The sequence below is a fragment of the Monopterus albus genome, unplaced genomic scaffold (genome assembly GCF_001952655.1).
Source record: "Monopterus albus unplaced genomic scaffold, M_albus_1.0 scaffold54.1, whole genome shotgun sequence".
Taxonomy (NCBI): Eukaryota; Metazoa; Chordata; class Actinopteri; order Synbranchiformes; family Synbranchidae; genus Monopterus; species Monopterus albus.
Window position 1 is genome coordinate 2,394,122 of NW_018127934.1, and position 26,721 is coordinate 2,420,842.

A 26,721-nucleotide genomic window follows, 5' to 3' on the forward strand; every position below is an offset into this window, starting at 1 on the left:
CAGTTAGCATGATCCTAAGCAGTTCATGGAAATGTGCCATAATGGAGTTACATAGCAGTTAGCCTGTGATAGCCTCCGTTAGCATGCAGCTCCATACCAGAGCAGAGTTGAGCAGAGGGGGAGGGGAGAGCTGTAAGCTTCTGGAGCAAAACATACACACACACACACATTCCGTCTAGCAAATAACACCACATGCTACCAATATACACAGTCACTCCCAACACATGCACATATATAACATGCACAGGCCACAGATTCTTATGTCAGATATTTAGAGAACGCTGCCATCACTGGGACAAACTTCATCCCTGTGTTGGAAGAAGCACAAATATATTCCCATGCTTCTGTACAGTTACATGCACACTCACCAACAGACAGACACACTCAGACAGCATTTCAAACTCCAGGTCCACAGTGTGGTTTCCAACCGACTCCAGCAGATGCACCTACCCTCATAATTGACAATCACAATAGCCAGCATGTAAGCTTTTCCCAGCATCATAGTTAGCTAGCTGCCTCTCATACAGCATAACCCAGTGATGGATCCAAAGAGAGAACCCCAGACAGAAAGAGCAAGAGAGGGGGGGAGGGAGAGAGAGAAAGAGAGAGAGGAAGGGCACAGCAAGAAATGGGGTATGGAGAGAGAGGGGAACATAGACACTTCAAAGCATAGAGGCAGGAAAATGACATGAAAAGAGTGACGGAGAGTAGGGGGAGAAAAGAGTGAATGAGAGGGAGAGTGGAAGCAAAAAAAGAGAAAGAGTGAGAGGTAGCCATAGAGAGAGAGACGCTGTGTATTCCCTACAGCTGATGTTTGCTGTTGTCGTCTTTCTTTCCATTATCTCCAGCATCAACATCATCAGCAGCTCAAATAAGCCTGCCCTCCCTTTCCTGTCCTAAAACAAACATATATACAGGCATGCAGAAAAAAACATTTAGGACACTCATTCTTCATCAAATGTCTATGTTTATCACTTTCTCCCTCCTTTCCACCTTTCCTTTAGCCTCTTTTGGTTGTCCTGGCAACCCCAGGATCATCTTTCATCCAGTATCATTTCCAGGAGAGGTGCAAGAAGGAGGGAGCCATACCGTAGGGCTGATGAGGGGGCAAAAACAGCAAAGAGGATGTAAAGATTGTAGGGCATGTAAAGATTTTTGAGTGTGCTGAAAGGGAGACCGGAAAAAGTATTAAAATACATGTTGATGTGTGAGAAAGCAAGGGCCTCTTTAAAAGGACCTTCTTCTTCTGCATGTGTATGCATGTGTTTTTGGCTCTTATGTGTGAAAAGAGTGTCATACTGGCCCTCTAGCCCACAACATTCACAGAGGAATCTAACACACACTGGGGAAAACAACACAGTTTTGTCAATATGAGAAAGAGAGGCAGACGGGGGCACAACACCATGGGCGAGGACTATATGTATTAGACATCCATAAATTCAACATAAATGATGCCAGTACCATGAATATTGACACTTCATCAAACCCTCAGAGGACAATACGTCTTAACTTAACCTACTAACTACTGTTTGTCCCTCTTCCTCTGCTCATCAATACACACAAATTGATCTACATGAAACATGACGCAATCCCATGAGAGAATTATCACTCTGAAATAACACTGTAGACAAGCCAAGATGAATTTTAAAGAAAGAAAAAAGAATGGACGGAAAGTAAATTCTCCTATAATGACTTGCTTTCAGACCAAAGCAAAAGCACAACACAATGGGGAAACACACAAATGTTTAGGATGACAAGCTTGTCATACTTGTAGAGAAATGAAATATGCAGATGCTCAGAGCCTTCAACTCGAAAGAGATGGTGAGTCATCAGAGAGCTAGAAGAGAAACAAAGCAGCAATAGGCTCAACAGCTCAGAGTAGAGCAGCTCTCACAGACTGAGGATTGTTTACAGCTGAGCTCATGTCAGAACCCAGGGGCTGCTGCTCTAGAGGAGATGAATGTGGTTCATATGCCTACAACAAAGCACGGAGTTTTAAAATCCCAATTAAACTGAACACCCAGATCTTTACATAATGCTGACAAAGAAATACAGTGACTTGAACAGACTTTTTGCAGAGGTAAGTAACAAGCAAGAGACAGAGGTGATGACTCAGGAATTTTTTAGTCTTACTTACAAAGTCATACCAATGTTCAGCCTTACTGTACTTACTATAATTTAAGCTAAGGCATATTTGTTTTACAAGAAAAGATAAAAGAGATCCTCATAATTACTGTACAATTACCATATTTCACAATAAAGCTGAAACTGTTGATTAAAAATTTTGTTGACTGGCAAAACAAGCAGCTCCGAGCAGGTACTTTGACAAATGATTACCCGATTAAACATTCTCTTGTTCCGCCTTTTCAATGGTTAAGATTTGCTGCTTTTTTTTGTTTTATGAGAAATTAACTATTTTTATGTTTTGGGCAAACAAATTAAATATATTATCTTGAAATTATGGGCTTTTCGGTACTTTGTGACATACAGATCAAAAAGTCAAATCAGTTGACTGAGAAAATAATTTACAGAATAATTGATAACGAAAATAATTGTTATTGCTCTTTTTACATCTACACAAATATAGTCCTGACAGAGAGATTTTCCATCTGTCAGGACATACTGTATGCCCATCCAAATAGCCTGAGACAAACATCATACAGATGGACTGTAAACATAACCCTAAATGAACTAACAAACAATTAGACCTCATGTTGCACCAAGAGACCAATGGATCAAAGTGGGATAAAAATTAAAGTTTTTCTCATGGTGCCCACAGCTAGTGGTACATCATCCTCTGTGTGTGTATTTAAACTGCATCTTACATTAAATTTATCAGCAGAGCACAAATACTCATATTTTCAGAAAAAGAATGATGAAAATTAAGTGCAGGGGAAGACAGCACAGAGGATTATAAGGAGTTAGAGCTGCTCCTCTTTTGTATTAACTCAGGACTTGCCTGTCTGCCCTCTCCACACATGCATGCGCGCGCACACACGCACGCGCACAGAGGACACAGCTTGAAACAGGACGCAGCTGATCTAGCTTGCTAACCACACACAAGGTTAGAAGGACACTTTCTTCCCAACAGGGATTCTGTGAGGTTTACTGGATGCTGAAATGTTTGTTATTCTGCTCCAGTGTTGTGTTCAGCTTATGCACACATGCACATGAACACTCACTTGGTCAATCTAAGTGAAAGCGTCATCAGCAGAGATGACAAATAAATTGCAACATCATGAAAACTACGTCAAATATTAGTAAATGAACATGGTTGTAAAGTTTAATATTTGCAGCATGTTGTGTGCGTGCGTGTGTGTGTGTTGTGTGTACCTGTCTCCTCTGGTGAGTTGCTCTCCTGGGACAAGGTGGTCCAGCTCAACTCTTCGTCACTGGGGTTCAGATTCTGGATGCGGTTCAAAGCACAGTCTGTCTTTGCACCAGTCCTTCTGTCCTTCTTCGTCTCTGGAGAGGAAGAGGAAGAGGAGGAACAAGAAGCCACAGAGAGCAGGGGCGTGTCCTCTAGACTGGCTTGTCGTGGTGGGGAGGGAGGAGGGGGCACTGGAGAGTCCTTGACTGATTTGAAGAGCTTGAGATTGGACTGGAGATCTGACATGAGCTCCAGGCCTGGAGAAACTTTATGGTTCTTTACAGGAGACTCACTTTTTAGTAAAGGCTCTTCCTCCTCATCTTCCTGCTCCTCCACCACCAGCTCATCTCCATCTTCCTCAGTGTTTATCTTTGACATTTTCTTCTCAGACAGAATGCAGATATCATTGCCCTCCTCTGCCTCAGTTTTCAAGTCAAAGCCTATTTCTGCTTTGTTGCCGTTCAGTTTGGGCTCCACGGTTGTGTTAATGTTATAGTCTATGTCTGAGTCAGGTTTCTGCTCAGGCTCTTCATTAGTGTTAATGTCTAGGTTCAGTTTCACATCCAACTTAATGACATCGTCCTCTCGGTCATTATTGGTGAGAGCGTGACTGTCATGCTCTTCTGCTGTGTTGACATTGAGGTCATCGGCTATAGTCTCTGAATTACACTCCAGGTCCATCAGATCAGGGACGGTTGTGTTTTTATTGTGGTCCTGCCCAGCCTTACGAAGCTGGTTGACCCCGTTCTTGGCTAGTTTGGGATTGCTGGGGGTTAAAGACTGTGATGGGGATGATGATGGGGATGATGAAGAGGGTGCTGATTCTCCAAGGCCCATGGCAGCTTGAATACTGGTAAGTGCATACTTTTTGCGACACTTGGGGGGAGTGGCAGAGCCCTGTTTGATGACATCGCTGCTGAGTAGCTGGTTGTGTGAGGAGCGAAGGCTGAGTGAGGTGGGAGGGGTGGCAGCAGGGCCATTACGATTGGTCACATCTACTGACATCATTGTGGCACAAGACAGATCACCTGAAAAAGGAGATGGGGCATAACAGGAGGTAAATAAACACACACATGCATTAACATGCACACAAATAACTCTTATATGCACCCATCTATTCTTGAACTGTAATTAAGAGATTATGACATGATGAAATGTAAATGGTTCCAATAAACAAATACCGAAGCGGTAGAAAACAATGTAGAAATAAACAAACCACATTTAGTTTAAAATATAAATACAACAAATGAAGTTAAACATAGCTAATAAAGAATTACTATCGCATGAAATATACAAGAGATCTTTATAAAAAACTGTACATAAGTGTGCATAAGTTCATTATTGAATTGCTGCTCGAGGAGAATGACAGATGAGCTGCGCATGTTTACAAAAGCAGAAAGTTCCTAAAGAAAGAAATGTGCTCAATGAAAAATGTACAGTGTTTAGTATTAATATTTCAACTTAACCGAACAAAAATATAATAGTAGATAGGGATGCAACCTGGAGCAGTTTTTCCTTTTAGTATGGTCTGCATCATACAGCTCTAAGTAATCATTCCAAAGCTTTAATCAAACAGTGTATTGACTACTGAACCTTCTCTTTAAATAAGTGGTGATAGTGTTTGCTGTGTTTATAGTGGTCACATACACAGCTGCAGTTAAGGCCAGTTCAGACAGAGTGCGGTTTTAGACGCATTTTCCATTGAACTCCATTCTCTAACACACGCAAGAAACATGTCACCCCTAGACCCCCACAGTTTTTTAAGCTTCAGTTCCATTTTCTCTGGCATATTAAGTGTAGAGTAACCTCCACAGATACAGATAGCTGTTTACGTCACACAAGTCCCCAGTTATTTTCTGCTGCAAGCCTTTTTACTGGTACACTAAGTTATGATTACATAAAGCCTACATGAAAACTATTGCTGTCCAGGACATTTCTGCTGTTGATCGGCCTGGTGAAGAACAATTTGTCCATCCGCTGTCCTTCTAGCGGGAGCTACTGACTGACAGCTGTTCATGTCTTGCTTTCAGTCAGGCTGTGGTTATGTTGGTGAGTGAAGCACTGGACCTGCGAACTGTTGGACTTAATTTAGCTAAAAAGAACTTATTATAGTAACTGTGACAGAAAAATAACTAGCCTATATACACTGCATTCATTAAATGTTTGTTCACCTCCATAGAGGGAACAGGGATTCAGGATGGAAGAGGGAGGGATCAGGGAGGGACAGATGAGGAGAGAGGAGGGAAGTGTTCAAGCAGAACAGCCTGTCCCCCACCCCAAAAAACCCAAACCAAACTTCTTGAACCGCAGGAAACACTGAACATAGATTGTGTGCCAGCATGCATGTGTGTGTATTTTGTACCTTACAGGAGGTCAGTTATAGACTGGTGCTGGTCACGGTTGATGGTTCAGTATACTCAGCTGCAGATCTGAACACCACCCGGGGAAAAAAAAGAATAAAAGAATGATCAAAAGAAAAATGCAAAGAATCCTGAGTGCCTCTTGGGCTGCCCTTAGAGACCACATTCATTCATGCGTAGCATAACTACAGCTGGTTTCTATGGAGACAACAGTGGGGGAACTTCAAACACCATGGAAATCAAAATGATAGAAGAGACACTGAATCAGATATGGAGGAAGAATCATAAGAGCAATCAGTCCTTGAGGGTCTGAGATTGTGTTGTTGTTTTTGGTAGGATAATTTCTCTGCATACTGCCCCACTCATGCATAATGATTGAATGTATTGTACAGTAAATGGGATGATGTGAGAGGGTTTTTCATGAGAGGCAAAAACTAAAATGCATTTTCCAAAGTATTTCTGAGCAGTGAAATGAATGAATTAAAAATCAAAACAACTAGGAGGCATCTGGGTTGTCTTATATCATGTCCTCATGTCCAGGAGAAAAGGCAATATGCTCATGGCATTAGTAGCTGATTATTAAGAATACTAGCAACATCTTTAAAAAATTAATCAGTTTTATCTCATTAATACATAAACTGAAAAAATGTGTCTGCAGAGCCATATGTGCCAGCACGACAACACAATGCCCAACTAGCAACATCTTAAAAAAATTAATCACTTTTATCTCATTAATACACAAACTGAAAAAATGTGTCTGCAGAGCCGTATGTGCCAGCACGACAACACAATGCCCTGTATACCGTGTAGCATGGCAGGACATAAAAACATTATACATTATGCACAATGTTAGAGAGCTACCAGAGAACAAGAGGAGCACAAAGTTATTTTTCACTATAAACACTGATATTAGCTCATTGTCCTTACAGTATCTTCCCTGTTTCACAAGGCGGTACCTTAGCAGACTGCCTCTATATGATATGTGTTTAGTCAGTTCTAAATTCATGAAAATAACAAGTAGTCTCCAATTTGTCTTAAGCGGGCTTTAATGGTTTTTGTGAAGGAGAATATTCACTGGGATTATATCGGAATGTATCTAAATATCAACTCATATAGAATCTAACAACACTGCGTATTAATGCTCAATAGCTATGCCATGCCTATATTTTGGTTATGACAGCTAGAGCAACCATTTCTATTGGTTTGAAGGGTTTACAAGTCTATTTGTGTGTTAAAATATACCACGTTGGACAGCAAAAAGTCCAAATTAAAGTTGCTCAAAACACTGCAAGTGTTGCTGGACCTTTTGCTTTCCAGTTTGTACACCTTGCCAGTGGGTGAAGCTAGGCCAGAACCTTCTACTGGATTTAAACTATAACTTGAAATAAGTCCTTTTAACTGTTGCTACTTACCAAAGAACTAAGGACTGTGGGAAAAACCAGGATGGAACACATCCATACTGGTAGTCAGTGGCTCTCTCTTCATCCAATCAGGAGGGCTTGACTAAAGCAGCGGCGTCCTGAGGGAAAGACAAACATAAAGTAGGATTAATGAGTTGGAGAAAGATGGAGGGGTGAACAGAGAGAAAACGAGGACCACAGGACACCGGGGGGACAATAATAAAGACACATTAATTATTCACAACCTTGATCAAACATTAATACACAAGGTATGTGTGTATGTGTGTATGTGCGTGAACATAAGGCTCATTTTGTATAGCGCTCATATTTCCTTGTTTGGTGCAGTCTTGCCAACCCTTAGCTGACTGGAACCATCATAAAGTTAATTCCACAGGAGACTTGTAAACTCTGCCTTCCAACAGCCAGCACAAATACACTCACATTACCACATAATACAGTCAAGACTTGTGGGCAGTTCTTATCAACACACTACATCCTTAAGAAGTTGAGAGAAAGATAAAAAGCATAGTTAGACAGGACCATAAAATCCCACTTATCCCTGACTCAGGGGCTGGAAAAACTCATGGAATGATTTTGGTGAATAAAACTGCAAGAACTACAGGAAATGTTACCACATCACATGAATATTTTAGCTCAACTTTCAGCAGGCGGTAACCTCTGCAAAGAGTTCATTACAAAATAATAGTAACAATAATTAACCAAGGTCACTTAAAGATGTAATGAATCACATTAATTAGTAAAATCCAGAGAAACTATCAGGTACAGGGATAGAGGTAGAATTGTGCTGATGGTTGCAAGCACATTGACTTTTTTTAAGTGCATGATAATCACAAAATAGAATCCCCATCAAGATTTAGTTTGGTAATCAGGCAAATTATCAAATGTAATGACAGCCAGTGGCCTTTCAAAGTCATAAGTAGTCTATGCTTTGGTACTGTAAAAAAGTTTAATGTGCATTTTGTTTAGGCAGATTAATATAAATGCATAATTTCATTTGGTTCATTTCTGTCATTTCTGATGTAATTATTTATTCAGTTCATGTTTATGCTTTCCATGTTCATATGATGACACTATGTAGGTTTTGTTAAAAACAGGAAAATTGGTTACTGTCACTTTAAGACAGAGCTTGTGTTAAGTTGAAGTTAAAAGGACTGAATTTTGATGTAGCCAGAGGTATTAAGACTTACTGAGTGACACAGTTCTCTTATTATAGTGCAGTCACTTATTTTGGAAAAACTTGTTTGGAACTTATAACAACAAAACACAGCGGATTAAAGTATTTTGTTGGTCTTTTACATTAGAGCCCCCCCTTCAAGTGAGTTGTACACATGTAATGCCAAGGTCACTTCAACCTTCACATACAGACCATAGTCCCACCAATACAACTGGCTTGTTTTAAAGTTCACTTTACCCTTCTCATTTCTCTGCAGAATGACAGAATTCACTGCAGATCTTGCAGAACTCATCAACTCCCTACATAAGGACTAACACTCACACCTTTGCCAGCAAGGCTTCATTTAATCTTTATCTTCTCTCTTCTCCCTCTGCTTTTCCTTGAATGACCCTATCCCAAGGCTTAGACGTATTCCATACTTTTTCAGTCTAACCAACAATGAACCAACCAATCACCACACACATACCAGCTATTTTTCACAAATGCAACTTGTGCTTTCCACATTATTCCAATACCTTGCGATGCATGAAGGCCATAGATATTTGTATGAAAAAAGGAGAAGATAAATGCAGCCATGAAAAAAATAAGACGGTACTCAGTGGAAAGTATTCTCTGCACAAAGAAAACCATTATAGTCCTTACGAGTCTTTGCTTTCCTGACTATCTGGGAGTGTTAGTGATTTGCTATTTGTCACCTACAATAAATAAGGCAGGAATAATGTTGCTATGTAACTGACCTAGCTCTATATTTTTATCATTTGCATACTTGCTCACAAATTGGAATGCATATTCCAACAACTTAGTCATGTAATAAAAATAAGACATTGTATTAAAGTTTTACATTTCTATATTTCTCTGACTCGACAGAAGAAGGGAAGCGTGGAGCTAATGTTAAGTAAGCCGTTAATTTTAATTTAGTTAATGTAAGAACAAAAATTATGATATCCCTGATTTCAATAATGTAATGTGGTTATGTTGTTACATATATTATGATGCTAATTATATATTTAGGAACAATGCTGGGTTGTGCAGGTTGCTAATAATGGGTTCTAAATGCATTTTCATTTGTGTTGCATTCTGTAAACATGAAACACATGTGAACAGCCAAGCTTTATATTAAACACAATAGGCAAAACAAAGTTATAACAACATTATAGGTGTATACAGGAACACTGATGACACATATGCAAGTAGAGTAAATCAGGCCTACATTTGTTCAGGATTGTTTAGGCATACTGAGATTTAGTTTTATCCATCATCAGCAAACTCAATCGCTGACAGTTTGATGTTGGGTGTTGTGCTAGTAGTAGCCAGTGTAGCCTTGAGCTGCTAGGCTCAAGTAGAGATGAAAAGTGGGCTACAGAAGTCCAATACAAATCACTTCTAGCTCCACACTCCCAGTTTTTATTCATTTCAGACTTGTAGTCTTCAACACCAACTCATGCTGAGTCAGTATATCAGTTTTCATGCCAAACCCACTGAAGCCAGAAAATCATTTATACAACGTTTCTGGTACGTGCAGTAGTTCTTTCGCCTATAGACAGCTGCATAAAATCAGGGTCCCTCTGCAGGTGGAAACTGCACTGGCACACACATGAAGAGTAAATATCAGGTTGTACCTTCCACATGGACTCACTTGTACACAGTTAAATGAGCAGGAAAAAACTGAAATAGACAGACACACTTAGAGCAACACACAAACAAAAACATACTGGGAATGTAACAAGAGCTAGGATGTGCCACAGCATAACAATGACTTCTGACCCACTGACCAACACACTGTGTGTGTTGTTGTACGTGTGTGTCAAATGTAGTCTGAGGGGGAACTGAACCTAACAAGAATGAAGGAAGCAGCTGCAAACACTCCACCTGTCTGTCTCCTTTTACATGTGCTCTGTGTAATCACTGCCATTTACCAGGCTCTGGACTGAGCGAGGTACAGACAGATTGCTTTTAAATTCATATGCCAAGTGGATGCCTGCCAAGAGTTTGATAGGCCTCTCATCCCTCCTTCCTGGCCCTCCCTCTCAAGGTTTTTCGCCATTCCAATTTGTCAGCTAATCCCACTTGACTTTTACTTCTTTACTTTATCCCATTTTCTTGCCCATTTCCTCTCCTCTCCCCTTCCTCTCCTAGCCCTCACTACCTTCACAGCTTCTACCTATCACCTACTCTTTCCTTTGTCAAGGAGAGAACTGCTGTCGTTTCTCATTAAAAGTGAAGGTCTGTAAACTCTCATAAAACCACTCGTTTCTCTCTACAACCCTGATTTACAGCAACTATTCCACCCCCCCTACACACACACACACACACACACACACTCTTGAGAAACCCCATCTGTTACCAAAAAAGCCTGACAAGAAAGCAAAGCTGTCGCAGTCAGAGACCAGGCCATTGAAAACAAAATGAATGGCATTGTGTCAACAAGGAAAGGCATGCAGAACAGAAAATGCAACGATGTTTTTCTAAATTTTGGATTAGGACGCAAATATGTAAGTAGGCTCCACAATACCAGGCAATCTTCCCAGATCTTTCTTGGCTTCATTTCAGTGGCTGCAGAGTAGGTTCAGCCTTCTGCATTTAGCTGCAGATTACTTCCACTACATGGCTGGGAAGTCTGCAACACTGCTAACCAAAGACCTTCTGACAGGTGACACAAAGGAACAAACTGAATAAAAGAGTGGAGAAACAAACGCAGATGCTGGGCCACTTGTCTCCTTAGAGGGAATAGTCACTGCAAGTCAGTACAAAGTTGGTGTGAGTGATCACCTTTATCCTATAATGAAGCATTTCTATCATGATGGGAGAGGGCTCTTCGAGGATGACAGATCCCCCATCCATAGGGCACAAGGGGTCACTGAACGGTTTGAGGAGTACAAGATGAACTCGCAGTCACCAGACCTCAGCCCAGTTGAACACCTATGAGAGATTTTGGACTGATGTGTTAGAAAGCGTCTCCACCACCATCATCAAAACACCAAATGAGGGAACATATTTTGTAAGAATGGTGTTCATCCCTCCAGCGAAGTTTAGAGACTGATGGCCCAGCACCTTACTGAAGCCCTTTACCCTGAAAAATGGTACCCAGGGGAGCTCTGTGTGAGAACACAAATGTCCGACTGACCCGGAGTTTAAATAGACTTTACCTTACCAGCTCCCTAGTACAAAGTCCGCGTAAAGTCCAAGTGAGCTGTAGAAAGCCCATGCAAGTAAACAGTTGCATTTAGACCGGAGTATTCTCACCAAGCTAGTGGACACATAGATGTCTATCATGTGACTGGCCTAAAACCGAAAGAATACAAACATCCAATAGTGAAGAAAAATGGTCACTTACAATGAAGACACCACCAAAAATATTTAATTGGAGACACAACCAGATTTGGGAACTTCTGTCATAAAGACCAGGTGCCAGAATCTTCAGACAAATTTAGTGTGGCAAGAGACTCAGTTGTTTATGACCAAATTACAAACCAGCTACATGATTGCAACATGTCCTGCCTCTTGCTCACTCTACCTCACCACAAAAACCAAATGGAGTATTTCCAGTAGGTGAGAATACGTCTTGACGTAGACCTCCTCCTTTTGTGTGCTACATGTGTGAAAGAACAATTCTGGACCTGATTTCACAGACATTGTCCAGAGTTCATGTGTGAAAACAGCTTAAGACCCTTCATGTTGGTTTTGATTTGGATTGTTACCCCTCTGTAGTTGTTCACAGTCTAACCACTATGTCAAACTTAATCTTTTGTATTATGTAGCCTATCATATAATCTGTAGCAATACACTTTTAAGAGGCTAAAACCTTCTTCAGAATTCAGCTGCTAGACTCCTGACCAAAACTAAAAACAAAGAGCATATTAAGCTGAACTATACTCATTCCCTGCATTAATTAGAATTGATTTTTAGGCCCTGTTGATTGTATATAAAGCTCTAGGCTGAGCCTGCATTGCAGACTCCCTCTTGTTTTATGTGCCTTTATGCTCACTCTGAAGGCCAACTGCAGGTTTGTTAGATGATCAGAACCACAGTCATAAAAAAGTGGCAATGCAGCATTTTCTGTTATGCTTCCAAACTTGAAAGTTTTAAAAAGACATTAGAAAGTAGATTTTAGTGATCACTTTTTATAAACGTGTCTGTTTAAAGGACACATATTATGCAAAATTCACTTTTAGAACATTTTTTTGACATTCACATGGGTCTGCGGTGTGTGGAGAGACACACAAAACACAAGTCTTTGCCCGTTTTGCTTTTTCCACATTTGTAAAAACCCCACCCAAACATGCCGTTCGGATTTCTCTCTCTTTATGACATCATATGAAATGATGCAGCACTTCATTTCATAGATCCTCCTCCCACTCAGATCTGTTTTGGTGCTACCGGTCCACCACTGTGATTTTCTCATTAGAACAGCAGACGAATAGCAACACGGCACAGTTCCGAGGAAAGCACAGATTCTACTTGGTTGTTGGTCGCACAAATGTCTCTACCTACCTTCCATCCTCAGAGCCAGAGAAAGCACATGGGATATCATACGTTTTTTTTGTGGAAATGTTCCTGAAGATATCCCTAAAATGTTGCATGTTATGTGCTAATCATTTCACGTCAAAGTGCTTTCTCAACGCGGGTCAGTACAACACTTGATTTAGCTTACATCCAGACTGGATCTCTTCCAACTGTCTGTGAGTCCACCTCACATCCTGATGCTACAAGTGTTGTTAAAGTTATTTTACTGCTTGTGTATGAAGTCAGCCTGTTTAACTTAGCCACTGGGGTTGCAGCAGTATACTGGTTTCATGGTACCAGAACTGGTGGCTATCATACCATGCACAATCGCTTATTACTGGCATTGAAGGAAAAAAATAAAAAATAAAAAACATGTACACACCTCTCTTCCTCGACGGTCTGTCGTCCTTTACATCAGGTACAATAGGCACACATGCAACTGACAACTGGCAGAGAGAAGGAGGCTGGTAGTCTATCAACAATCTTCATCAACCAAAAAGAGGAATTTATTATTACTTTGGATAGACCAAAAATGAACACCATTCCTCTGTGCATGTCAGAGTATGTGTCCCATTTATAAATTTAACACAAAACAATAAAACGTGTGTGTATAAAGGTCATAAAATGTGCTATTGAAATAATTTTCCACATTGTCCGTTTAGTTAGCTGAGGAAGCTGACCAATCAGAGCAGACTGGGCTTTTAGGGAGGGGGGCCCAGGAGCTAAAACAGAGCATGTTCACACAGAGGGAAAAGAGGGTCTGGCACTACTGGTGCTCTGAGGAAACTAACACATTTAATGAATGTACAAGAGTGTGAACATTTTCTAGTAAAACCATTTTCTTGCTTCCATTTTTCTTTGTTCCTTTTTCTAACATACTTTGAGCTACATTCATTCAGAAGTTCTTATTAGGGTTGGAACTAATTATATCCATTATCAATGGTTGATGGCTAGTCCAGTCTGGTGCACTGCAAACTGGAGGATATATTTTCCTGACTCCAAGTTCTGTGTGTGTGTGTGTGTGTGTGTCCACCAAAACAAGAAAGGAAGCAAACAATAACCATCCACAAAATCTGCTACCAGAATAACAGCGGAAGGGCAGAACATAAGGAGGTGTGTGTGTGTTGTTATAACATCTGTTGAGGGGACAGAAATCCATTTACACAGTCCAACTGTGAGGGACCCAACGTTCTTATGGGGAGAAAATAAACAACAAAAACTGTTCCCAAACATAAAACATTAAATTTTAGAGAGGTAGGTTAGGGTAACAAAAAATATGTCAATGTTACGTCCCCTGAACGGAAATAAGACTGTGTGTGTACATCCTTGTATTGTCAATAATGGGAAATAACAGAGACAAAGTAACACTTTGACTCAGACTACGGCCAAAACAAACTATTATGTGTGCTTGCAAACAACACAGCATGCAGAGAGCGCTTTGTGGTTTGAACATGCCATACATTGTCTTTGCTGCAGGAGCATATACAGCATATACATACAGACAGAAATAGCGCCACTATAATGCTAATTTTGTACTCAGATTCTAAAGCATGTGGAGCGTTCCAGTTTGTGTGTGTGAACTGTGAATTTATGAATGTCCCAGTGTACTGTATATATATAAAGCTGAAGGTACCATTCTCCACTAGAGTGGTTTCCATGACCAGGACCAAAATAAAAAAAGAAAAAGAAAAAGAAAAGAAAAGCAGCAAGGAATTTTGAGGGTGTGCCAAAGAATCTCAGACATGCATTTTGCTTTCAGGTGTTTAGGTCTTGTTGTTTTTGTTTTGCTTTTGAGTAAGTTACATCTACACTTAAGTCAGTTAACTCCAACATAAGACCTGCTTAATTGTCTACTTATTTTGCTGCAGAAACAGAAGTGGGACCCTGCCCCTCTGCTTTGTTTCCTGTTAGTTTACTGAATAAAGTTACTGTAGGTGCTTTGTTTCAGTATAAGAAGTGCATTCTACAATAAAGTGGAATGTACCTTGTATTCAAACAATGTGTATCTGTATTTTTAACAGTAATGCCATTCAAGTGCTACTTCATTTACATTAAGATGTCATTTCATGTTACATTTTGTGAACTCCCTGATCTCGATCTTGTATGTTACGTGCTTCATTAACCCCAAGAGGGGAATGAAGGCCAGCCATGGACAGATGACGGGCGAGCTTGTTGAGGAGAAGGCAAAGATAGTAAATCTGCATTACACCACTCTATTAAAAAACCTGATGGCGTTTGAACAGTACTTCATAAAGGTAAATTTGGTGTTCTTTCATGTTTTAAAAAATATTTTTCTACCTTCCAATTATTTCACTTCTTGTTCTCTCCCTCTCTTATTCTCTCTCTTTTTGTTTCTTTTTGTTTGTTTTTACTTTTGTCTGCATATGCATGCCTGCGTATCTCATGCAGTGAGCAGTAAACGTAGATCCCTGAATGCCACTCCTCAAAAAAAAAACATTTTAAGGAATCACAATGTTTCTGTATCCTGTGTAATGTTGCTTCTACTGCATATTGTTGCAACATTAAATGTGATATGCACAATAATTACAATCCAATAATCTGATATAGATTGATGTGAAATGTGCCATTCTGCAGAATGACTGCTGTTACTTTTGGTATTTAAAGTATATTTTGATGCTAAAACTTCTGTACTTTTACTTATGTAACATTTTTATACATTACTTTTACTTAGAGTATTCTTGCACTGTAGTATTGCTTTTACTTACATCCAAGTAAAGAATCTGAGTATTTCTTCCACCACTCCCATTAAAATCATTACTTCTCCTTTTGTGTGTTAGGTGTTTTAGTGATTATGCAGTTACCTAAATTAAACACATTATTATTTACAGCCTAATGTCTGCAATTCATAGTTGCTGAATAAAACTTTTGAACTACAGATAGAAACTGTCAATGTAGATTACAGTAACATCGTAAAAATACAGTATATTACTGGAAGGTTTAGCTACAGTAATAAACTGTAAACCTCATATTCTACAGTAAAGTACTGGAATAAATTTCACAGTAATTAACTTGAAATACAGTAGTCACCTTGTAAAAATACAGTAAAAACACTGGTAACCACAGCTGCCAGTATTTTACAATTTTTACAGGGAATTTTGTTGTCCACTAATGGAGACTAATGGAGTGTTCCTGTTTCTATATGTGAATTTATTAATGTCTCTGTGTACAGTATACATACAGCTGAAGGTACCATTCTCCAGTAGAGTAGTTTCCACAAAAAAAAAAAAAAAGAAAAAGAAAAACAAAAACAGAACAGCAGCAAGGAATTTTCAGGGTGTGCCAAGGAATCTCAGACATCTCTTTTTTTGGGAGGGAAAAGTCTAACTGGTCAAGAGAGGCAGACAAAACACGGCTGCATACGTGCGCACACACACGGTTCATGAATAAGGGTAAGTGATGACCATTTGTAAGCGCATGTCTATACATGTTCCATTCACTGAAAACAAAAAGGAAGGAGTAAACACAGTACTTGAATGAAAAGGTCACCTATGACAGAGAATTCCTATAAAGTTACTCATTCACTCACAGCAGTCTCCCTGACTGACACATCAGGTATGGAACACACTGATTATTCCTTATGAATGACAGTAGCAAGAAAAGTTTGCAAACCCCTTTGGAATCATCAGATTTTTTTTGCATGTGATCTGATCATCATCTATGTCACTGGTATAGACAAACATAATGTGCTTATGCCAACGACACACAAACAATTATTATCTTTCCTGTCATTACTGAGCACACCTATTAAACATTCACAGAGTCAGAAATCTCACCCCACACACATTCACAGACTGCAATCCTGTGACGTGGAAAAAAAAAAAAAAACTTTTCACAAACAGAAGCCAAGAGATGATTTCCTGGATGTATCCCTCCCCCATTCCCTAATATCTCCTCTTTTCCTCCCTGCTTGACCCCGCCCCTCTTTCCTGTGGGTGAGGGGAGAAAGAGCACAATGACACCAAGAAAAGCACACCAATGCTGCGGTCTCTACTGTCAGAACTGAGCAAGCGGTCTACCCCACCATACTTCCCTTAAGCATCACCGAGCATAGCCTCCAGGGTGGACACAGGCTGTCCCGCTTCACTTTTCCTCTATATTTTCTCTCTGTTGGTCTCTGTTAGAGGACAGAGGGGCTGCACCCCTCTCACACACGCAGTCAGCTGTGTTTACACACTGTGCTTGTAGTGCTAATGCTTGAAGTGTGACGATGCAGACATTTAACCAATCACCGGAGAGTGCTCTGCATGCACGCACCCCCTGCCCCCTCATGGTCCTGGTACTTGATTTTAGTACTACCTACTGAGGGGTGCTGAAATTTAGCTCCCAGAGCGCACCTCCAAAGTAGGCTAAGTGTAGTAGAGACAAATGCAGAACCCGTGAGGAGCATTACTCGGCGCGACACATTTCGGTACAGCCGAAAAACCCCCTTAAGAGAAGGGAATTTCCATTTCAGCCCCTAAAGCCTGCTCCCTCAATGGAACACACATGAGCAAGTCCCTCAGCACAACCAATGTGACATTGCCATTAATGAGACCACAGCTCTTTCCAGGATGCAAGTCTATATTTTAATTTGCCATGTGCTTGGTGTTCCTGCTTTTTCTTATGCAAAAAAACTTTTTTCATTCTTATGACTACTCAGAAACTGATGGTTTATTCTTTGATACACCTCAACTACAATAATGAGAACTACTGTATATAGGATAAATATTCACGGACTCTGTTCAAATTCCGGTAAAGGTCAGCGAATCCTGCAGAGCTTCTGCCACACTCCTACAGCTGCCTAAATGAGTCTCTTATTTTTCCCGTAAGATTCAGTGTTGTAAAAATAGTAGATTTCTACACAATCAGAATTAGTGCATATCCTGATCATAGTGCAGTTGTAATAAAAATCACAGCGCAGCATGGGATATCTCTCCTGCTGCTAACAGCACCGTCAGCCAAAGACTCAATCACACTGGACACGAGTAGAGGAGGTTGTACCAGTGGTTCAAAAGTACGTCTGCCAATTTGGCTAATGTTCAGCACTGGAGCCGAGAAGCTCTATGTCTCACACTGTCCTGCCTCAGGCTGTCCTCCATTTCCATCACGCATCTTTATTTCTGAATCTAAATGTAATCTTTTGTAGTGAAGCTATTCCGATACATTTGTTTAATTAATATTATTACTCTGTACACAATAGAAAAGCATGAAAAAGTGTGCACTGATTTAACTGAAAACATTTTAGTAGACTCGGGGGCTTCTTGAATGATGATTCAAGTCACTTATATTTAGCATCCAGCCCTGATTATTTCTTACAATACTTAATTTAGCTAAATAATATTAAAAATGATAATGAAATTCAAAATGCTGTACTTACTTTCCATTCCTTAGGTGTTGGATTGTGGTGGTAATGACGAACTAAAATCATGCTGGACAGTGTAAAGGTTCAGACTTGTGACAACACCCATGTCATTCACCTTGAGTCAACATTAAACTTCAGGCTGCTAGGTGGGTTGCTTCACAGCTACAAATCCTGCAACAAAGCCTTTTATAAAATAAGATGTTCTCCAAAATTCAACTTGAAGATTGCGACTCCTGGCCAATACTGACGTGTCGCTTGCAAATGAGTAGTAGCAAGCTAGGTTATCTGCTAGCTACAATATGATGAAGGAATCATTACTCAGCTGTGGCTCAGGAGGTAGAATGAATAGTCTCCTAACTGGAGGGTTGGCGGTTTGATTCCTGGCTTCTCCAATCTACATGTTGAAGTGCCCTTGAGCAAGACACTGAATCCAAGTTGCTCCTGGTGGCTATCAGTGCATGAGTGTGTGCGTTTGGGAGTGTGAATGGGTGCTCAGGCAAAGTGTGAAAGCATTCTGAGTGTCATTCAATGCATATAAAAGCACCATACAAGTATAAGACCATTGATTAAAACAAAACTTTGACCCTTTATAGATTTTTAAGGTATTATCAATAATGTAACAACTACTACTACTTTCAGCTGTTCCCCTTTGGGGATCGCCACAGCAAATCAACTGTTCACATGTATACATTTGGCACGCATTTTACGCCAGATGGCCTTTCTGACACAACCCTTATTGGGATATAGATATGACCTAATGTGGGCAATTTAGAGTCTTATTAATAATGTAAGCTGTAGTTAAACCATTACTTTTGCAATAAATGTTCTCTTTAAAAACCACAAATAAGCTATGATTATATTTTTACAATTAAACTACAAACTCCTACAGTTTCTTTCATCTGCAAGATAGTTCTCTTAACATGATTTATGATGATTTTTTTAGAGCTTCTGCTTCACTGCAAGCATTACAGCCTCTTTTGTCTTGTTCAGTAGCCATGGAGGCAAACTGTGTATATTAAAAAGCCCCTCTCCCTTGTTCAGTGAAAACACAGACAGGTACACATGCACAAAAGGCCTGTCAGACCCAAGGCGAGGGCAGAAGCAGTGGAGCCACTGTATATCCTATATATAGCTCGGATGTGACAGGGCATCTGAGAGGACAGGGAAGTCTAGACACTAACAGCACTGCTTTTGCTCAGACTGTGTATGTGTATGTGTGTGTGTGTGTGTGTGTGTGTGTGTGTGTGATGTCAAAATGGTCTTGTCATCTCATATTTCATTAGAAAGTATGCGGTATGCTGCTCCATAATAATGTCACAAGACTGTATTGATAATCACAGTCTAGTCAGATCTGATTCGTTACAAAGATGTCAAACAGGGGAAGACATCAAAAAGGAGTGGCACTCCAAAAATGAGGATGGAGCAGGGGGAAAGGGCAGCAGCTTAAAAACAAGAGATGTAAGGAAAGAAAACTGATCAGAGAGAGTGTGACTCATCAGAAAAGGAATGCCCCATCTCTGCCAGAGGGGCCACAGACACCACTGCAGCCCTTTAAATCATCCCTTCCCTTACACTAGCAGTCTCTTCCCCTCTCACAATGACTGCATCTTTCTCCCTCCGTCTCTATCCCCATCTACCAATGGAAGTCATCGTTGTTGTTTCCCAGCATTAGTGAAGCAATCTTCAGGACACTGTTTTGGACAGGAATGATACAGCCAGCTGACCATCACTGGTGGACCAGCACTGCACTGCCACCATTTAGAGCCTCTCCACTAGTTTTGCCAAGTCAGTGTAAAGCCAGCACTGTGTGGTTTAACACAGTTACACTGTTCAATTAATATTAATTCTTTCCTACAATCCCCTAATAAAATTGTCTTAGGCTACCGCGGTTTAACAAATGAAGGTCAAAAATATTAAGACAGGGTTGGCACTGCTTCACATCCTAACCACAGGTGTTAACTTATTATTACTGCAACCACAGGATGTGATGTAAACACAGGAAACAAGTCATGCCAGGACCCCAAATCATCACAATAACTGTGATTATGATTCAACATTCCTACCGCCGGTCATCCTGTGCATTAATCACACAGGAATGCGTTTCATACAATTCACAGACACTGGGCCTGTGAAGGTTCAAAGTTATAACAGAAGGATGAGGAAGGAAACAGCCATCCTGTAAAGGCTATACAGTGAGAGAGGCCTGCTGCACTGTTTCACAGTGTAGGTGGGCCACCTTGCCAGAAAAAGACCACTCTGCTCACATGAGTAAATTAGGCTTAATACACTTCGTAGAATAAAACACTAACTTTGCAGGAAAAGCTGCAGAGGTACCATTTCACACAGTGCTATTTATTGTTTAGACTGTCATCAACTAACTAAACTGATCAAAAGACAAGATGCAACAGGATCTGGCTGACTTACTCCATCCGCAAAACAATTTCCTGGGGGAAACCCTGGTCAGTTTTATCACAGCCAGAAAAATTAACTCTAGAACATAGTGTATATGTAAGGCTGCGAATTTCAATTATTTTCATTATCGACTATTCTGTTGATTATATTGTTGATCACACTATAATCCATTTAATGAACAAAATGTCAAAAAAAACTATAGAAAAACTAAAATTACTGAAACAGTTAATTGATTATCAAGACAGCTGCAAATTGATTTTAAGGTCAACTGACTAATCAGTTAATTGACTAATAGTTTCTTCTCTAAAAATATGGTCAGAAACCAAAGGGTAATGTTAACAAGTCAAAGAGGTAAATATGAAAGGTGTAGAAGCATCATAGTCTTTTTTAGGCTACAAAGTAATACGAGAAGTGGCTCAACACAACCCATATAACAGTATAATGCAAAGATATGATATGCTCAATTGAAAAGCAACACAATGAGGGTTTTTGCAAAATCAGACTGCCATGTTCTGGTACTAATTATTGTCCTTTAAACAGTAGGGCACATTAGACACATTATATTGGCATTACAGTAATTGTGTGTGAGGTGTTTTAAATAGCATACTGCATGCATTCTAATTATCAGCGTACTGCAAAAAGAAATGAAGTACAGAATACTAACTAAGTCAATCCTTGTTTTGAGACAGCGCAGCAAAAATTTGTGAATTCGCTGTAGTGGGCCAATTTAGAGAGACACCTGGGGCTCTGGCCATTACAGCCTCTTTCATCATATTCAGGCTTTGACAGTGTATGATGACGTGTACATGTTTGAAAGTCAGACCGAGAGAGAGAGAGAGAGAGAGAGTAAGGTCTGACAAAGACACAGAAAACCCCATGCATCTATCATCTATACTGCTTATCCTGAAGAGGGTCACAGGGGGGCTGGAGCCAAACCCAGGCTAACACTGGGTGAAAGATGGGGGAGAACATGAAAACTCCACACAGAAAGGCATCGGGTCGGCCAGGGCTCAAACCCAGAACCTTCTTGCTGTGAGGCAACAGAGCTAACCACTGTGCTACCATGCAGCCCACCAGAAACCTCTGCTGGGGTATACATGTGGCAAAGACAACATCAGAAACAAACGGTTGAGAAAGTGCTTGTATGTGTATATGCTCACTGAGTGCATCTGTAGTTTGCTTTAAAAATGGAAAACTTGCCCATCAGGTCATTTGTAGGCAGAATAACATGCATACTGATGACCCAATCACAAGGCATCTTGACAGCGAGAAGACAGCTGATAAGTGAGGGCTGCCAAGAACAGACACGTTACACGGCTGCACTCACACACACAAAGAAAGAAAACAAAGAAGCAAAGTAAAACTGAGAAAAAAAGAAGGCAAGAAGGAACGAGCATCAAGGTGAAAAACTGATGGAGAGAGTGAGCCAGACACACGGACAGATGGAAAGAGAGAAAGGGGGCCCTATCATTCAGTCTCACACCCTGCAGAATGAACGGGGGCCTCTGTGCGCCTTCCCTGTTCAAACACACCTCACAGCTGTCTGCTCCCTGCAACAACAATGCACAGATACCCACGCACATCTACACACACACACTGCAGCCTGCCTGAGAGTGGGCACAATAACCCTATTGAGGGGCTGAAAGAGAAAGTGAGGAGAATCAGATTGAGAAGAACAACACAAAACAACACAAAGCCTCCCTGAACATCCATCTATCCATCCATTATCTATGGATGGGGTCACTGGAGCCTATTCCGGCTGACATCGGGCGAGAGGTGGGGTTCACCCTGGACACCCTCTTGTCGTGAGGCGACAGCGCTACCCACCGCTCCGCTGTCCCGCCCGCCTCCCTGAACATCACCACACATAAATACACTACAATGTGGTTATCTTGCCAACTTGACAGCCTGGGATGAATCTACTCTCTGCTGTCCTTAATTCATCATTCATCTGTCCAATCTGGTCAGACTCCATACAAACACACCAACAAACACACACATGCCTGCACACACATGCACACATTTGTTTGGTCAAGGGCGGACCAGTGGTATTGTTTCACAGTGAAAGCAGGGTGCTGATAATGAATCACCATATTCTTTATCTGATTACTTACAGACACAAACACACATACCATCACACAAGCATGTACCGTATACACATGCATACTTTGTCCATTCTTTCCCATCAGCTGTTGTGCATGACCTTGACCACACACAGACTAAGAGATTGGTGCTGTAAGGTAAGAAAGTCCCAACACCACACAAACATGCACATTTATAGTCTGGCCAACATAATTACATCCAATCTGAAGAGCACTTTGGGGCTAACTGAGATATCACAGGGTATTTCTGGGTATTTGACATGCTCACAGCTTCACAAGGTTGACAGCTTGCCTTCCTGAACTGCTATTTTTGTCCGTGTTTGTGCACAGTGTGTACAGATTGTGGAAAGTCCTCTTCATTTTGCCTTTCATAGAGATAAGAGAAGCAGACGGGCTGTCTTGATGTTGAGACACATTAATAATACCAGTGCTAAACAAGCACATAGAGTGGTCTGCAGTACTTGGCCCAAAACACAACCCATAAACGTCCAAGTCACTTTTTCCATACTCAGCAACTCCTGATGTTGTGTAGAAGAGCTACGGAGGGAGGGAGGAGAGTAATTGAGGAGGGACATAGGGATGAAGTGAGAAGAGGGAACAGGTAAGGGGGAGAGGGATAGAATATAAACCACCTTAACAGCCCAAGAGCCTTAAGCAATTAGCAATGACATCATGTTCCTAGACACACTGCAGACTGGGGCCAGGTCTGGATGAAGACCAAGCTAGTAAGGCAAGGAGGCTAGGAGGATAGAGAGGGAGAGAGGCTGTGAAAGAGAAGCAGAGACGATGACAGTGCACCATTTCTGCGATGGTGGTACAGAGACATATTCAGTTTTTCAGCTTGCACTAGTTAACTCACCAAGCATAAACCTTATAAAATCACCTTAACCACTGCTTAAACTAGTGAGTGCTCACTGTTCAGCATTAAATTGTGTACATTAAATAATAAAACAGAAGACTTCCAGACTCAAACCATAGCATTATCCAAAGTTCAATGTATTTATTATGCTTTTTGACAAATTTGTTTATTAAACACACCTTCTGAATATACACACATGCATCAATGCAAATATGATGCAAAGCAAAAGCATGACAGTCAGTGTCACCAAGAGAGAAACCCTCAGAGGTGCGCATCAAAACCTGGAAACAGTCCTCTGATAATTCATGTTATCATCAACAACTGCAGTGCCCCTTCTCTCTCCACAGAAACACACACAGTATTCTGTATGAAGTGTTTCACAAGTTCTTAGACTTTTACACAACAGCAATTCAAGTCCAGTGTGAAAGTTAATTACCTGAAGTGAACTGTTTCCAGAAGAAAAGTCAACAATAATTCGCCATCTTTACACACAGCCATAACATATCTCAGCCCTGTGTGCTCCCTACCTCCAGGACAATTAAACAGGAAAGTTATTTGCATCATTCTCTGAGATTCTATATAACACAAACCATAAACAAGCAATTAATTGTCTCCGTATTTGTATAAAACAAACAGGCGTATTATCTCAAGGGCCTGGCAGAAACTAATGGAGCAAAGCTGGAAACGATTAGCTAGCAGTGCTCAGCCAGCAGCATGCACCAATACAAGCCTCAGCCTCAGCCCCAGCCCCAGAGGCTTGCATGGCTATAGCCCCAGACTATTCCACATAATGTCAATGAATACATGTTTGTGTGACCATGAGCCTCTATGACTTAAATTATAGCTCAACACTGAGATCAACCTAGGACAAGACAGGACTGCAGCATCTCTGCATGGAAACCAAATGAACTAACCTGTCAGTGCTGAAATGTTTAGTCAAGTCATCAATTAGCTGACTGGCAGAAAATTAATGGATAATGAACAGTTTGGATAAATGATTCATCATCTAATCCATTTACCACGCAAAGAAAGCCAAATGTTTGATTGTTGCAACTTCTCACATTTGAGGTTATGTTGTTTTCCCTCTATTTTGTATCATTGTAGACTGAATATCTTTGAGTTTTAGAGCTTCGGTGAGACAAAACAACCAATTTAAGGAAGTTTCTTTGGGCTCTGGGAATCAGTGACGATTTAACCATTTACGGTCTAAACAATTACTTAAACATACAATCAATACAATATTCTATCATGAAAATAAATAGCATTTTCAGACCTACATGCAGCACAAATTAATAAGCCATACTGCGTCACCAACCTTTTCACTTTTAGTTCTATAAATACAGCGTTTTAGCTTAAGATTGAATAGTCAAAGACAGCACCGCTAAACTTCAGCTCACTGGTGATGTGGAGTGGAAGGTAAATCTCGGTTTACCTTTTATGAAATGTAGTCAGTATGACACGAATGAACACCCTACGGCTCAGTAAAAAGTATTATTTTTGTCTGGTGGTTGGTTAACTCTTGATGAATGCCCGACTGGTGGTCAGTTAACCAGCCACCTAAGTTAGCCTACCTGCTGATAGGCCTTCTACATAACACTTAAGAATGATAATGTACGTTATTTTACAGCTCTGTCGGATCTATTTTCAGGCGTTTTCCGCCTTAAATCATTACCACAGCAGTCGATTTGAAGTAGCTAACCTTAAAGAGGTAGTCAACGGCTCGCGACAACGTTCTAATAACAACTGTTTTCATGAACAACCGTTGCATTTTCGGACTCGAGCTACATAACAACTCATTTAACCCACACCAAAGGCACAACTAAACCTTTGACAATAGGCCTACACTCAAAGGGACAAACACTGGGGTCCTATAAATGTCTCCCCCCCACCACCATCTGCAGCCGCAGCCTGCCAGTCTCCTTTCCCCCACCTTCCCGACTTATATGCAACACAGCGAGCCTCTCGGATGCCAAAGCAATGCGTCGCCCAGAACAATATGGAAAGTTACTCACGTCTCCAGTCATTTTAATGCCATACCGGTCACAACTCTCAGTTTTCCAGTAAAAAAAAAAACACCATATCACTCACCTCCTCTCTAGTGTGTTCACGTCCTCCTCTCTGCGTTTATGTCTTTTCTCTCCGCCCCTCCGTTTACTCTCTCAGCTTCTTTCCTTTCTCCACCCTCCCAGATGCCGCTGATCTCCGACAGGGGGGATCCGGGGGAGGCTGCTCCGGAAGCAAACGCACCTCAATTTTTTTTTTTTTTACCCTCGTCATTGCTTGGGGTACTAATTAATGCTACAGACAAAAATGTCGATAGGAAAACAAGGTTAGTTATACTGAAGGACATTTGTAAACTTCAAAGGTTTCTATGTTTTTGGACGTTTTTCCCAACAAAAGCATAGGGCAATAAACAATACTTAACCCTAATAATATGCATATACAATCAATAGTGCTGTCTCCTGATATCCCAGATCAAAGTGATACAGTATACTATTGTAGGTAGGCCTATGTTTGAAAAATATAGTTGGATTTATGCTTAATAACTATTAGGGTTGCAGCTAATGATTGTGTTCACTATTGGCCTAATCTGCTGCTGATTTTTTTGACGAATTCATTAATTTAGTCTCCGATACATCACTAAATTTTGATAAATGCCCATCCCAACTTCAGAGCTACTGTACATTGTGTGTGCTGTACCGTTTGTTTGCACAGGGGAGAACAGTCTAATAAAATGATGACACCTGGTGGTTACAATCATTTATTGCATAGTTAGTTACAGCTGTGTGGTCATACCAACAGTCAATGGGTCATAATTTGTCAGAAGAAATGTTCCACAGTGAGTCATTTTTACTTTGTGTATTCTCCCAGGAACTTTTTCTCTCATTTATCACAAATGTGGAATGTGATATTTGTCCTCCATCACTTATGTTGGAGTCCTTCACAAAAGGATCTTTATAACGAAACGGTAGGAGTGATTGCAGCTAATGAAACATTTTTCATGTGGGCATTTGAATATAGTCAGGTCAAGTTATGTCATATTTTATTTGTACAGCCCATTATCATACAGAAAATGGAAGAACCCTCACAAAGAGCAACACAGGATCCCTCTAGCATAAATAGACATGCAATATATGTCTATTAGTTTACCTATTTTT

General features: G+C 40.6%; 1 protein-coding gene across 4 annotated transcripts in view; it reads right to left on the reverse strand.

The window, feature by feature from the left end:
• The window catches only part of apbb2b (amyloid beta (A4) precursor protein-binding, family B, member 2b), a 47,698-nt gene extending 21,881 nt beyond the window's left edge, over positions 1 to 25,817 (reverse strand). For 3 of the 4 annotated variants that reach the window (XM_020602195.1, XM_020602194.1, XM_020602192.1), the window contains exons 1-4: positions 25,652 to 25,817; positions 7,143 to 7,249; positions 5,733 to 5,799; positions 3,334 to 4,398 (exon numbers count right to left, since the gene is read on the reverse strand). In XM_020602195.1, the coding sequence (XP_020457851.1) occupies positions 3,334 to 4,378 (1,045 nt within the window). In that variant the 5' untranslated portion in view covers positions 4,379 to 4,398; positions 5,733 to 5,799; positions 7,143 to 7,249; positions 25,652 to 25,817. Of the gene's footprint in view, positions 1 to 3,333; positions 4,399 to 5,732; positions 5,800 to 7,142; positions 7,250 to 25,575 lie in introns of all 4 variants that reach the window. The other variant, XM_020602193.1, reaches the window with a different exon arrangement.
• Between the last annotated feature and the right edge of the window lie 904 nt (positions 25,818 to 26,721).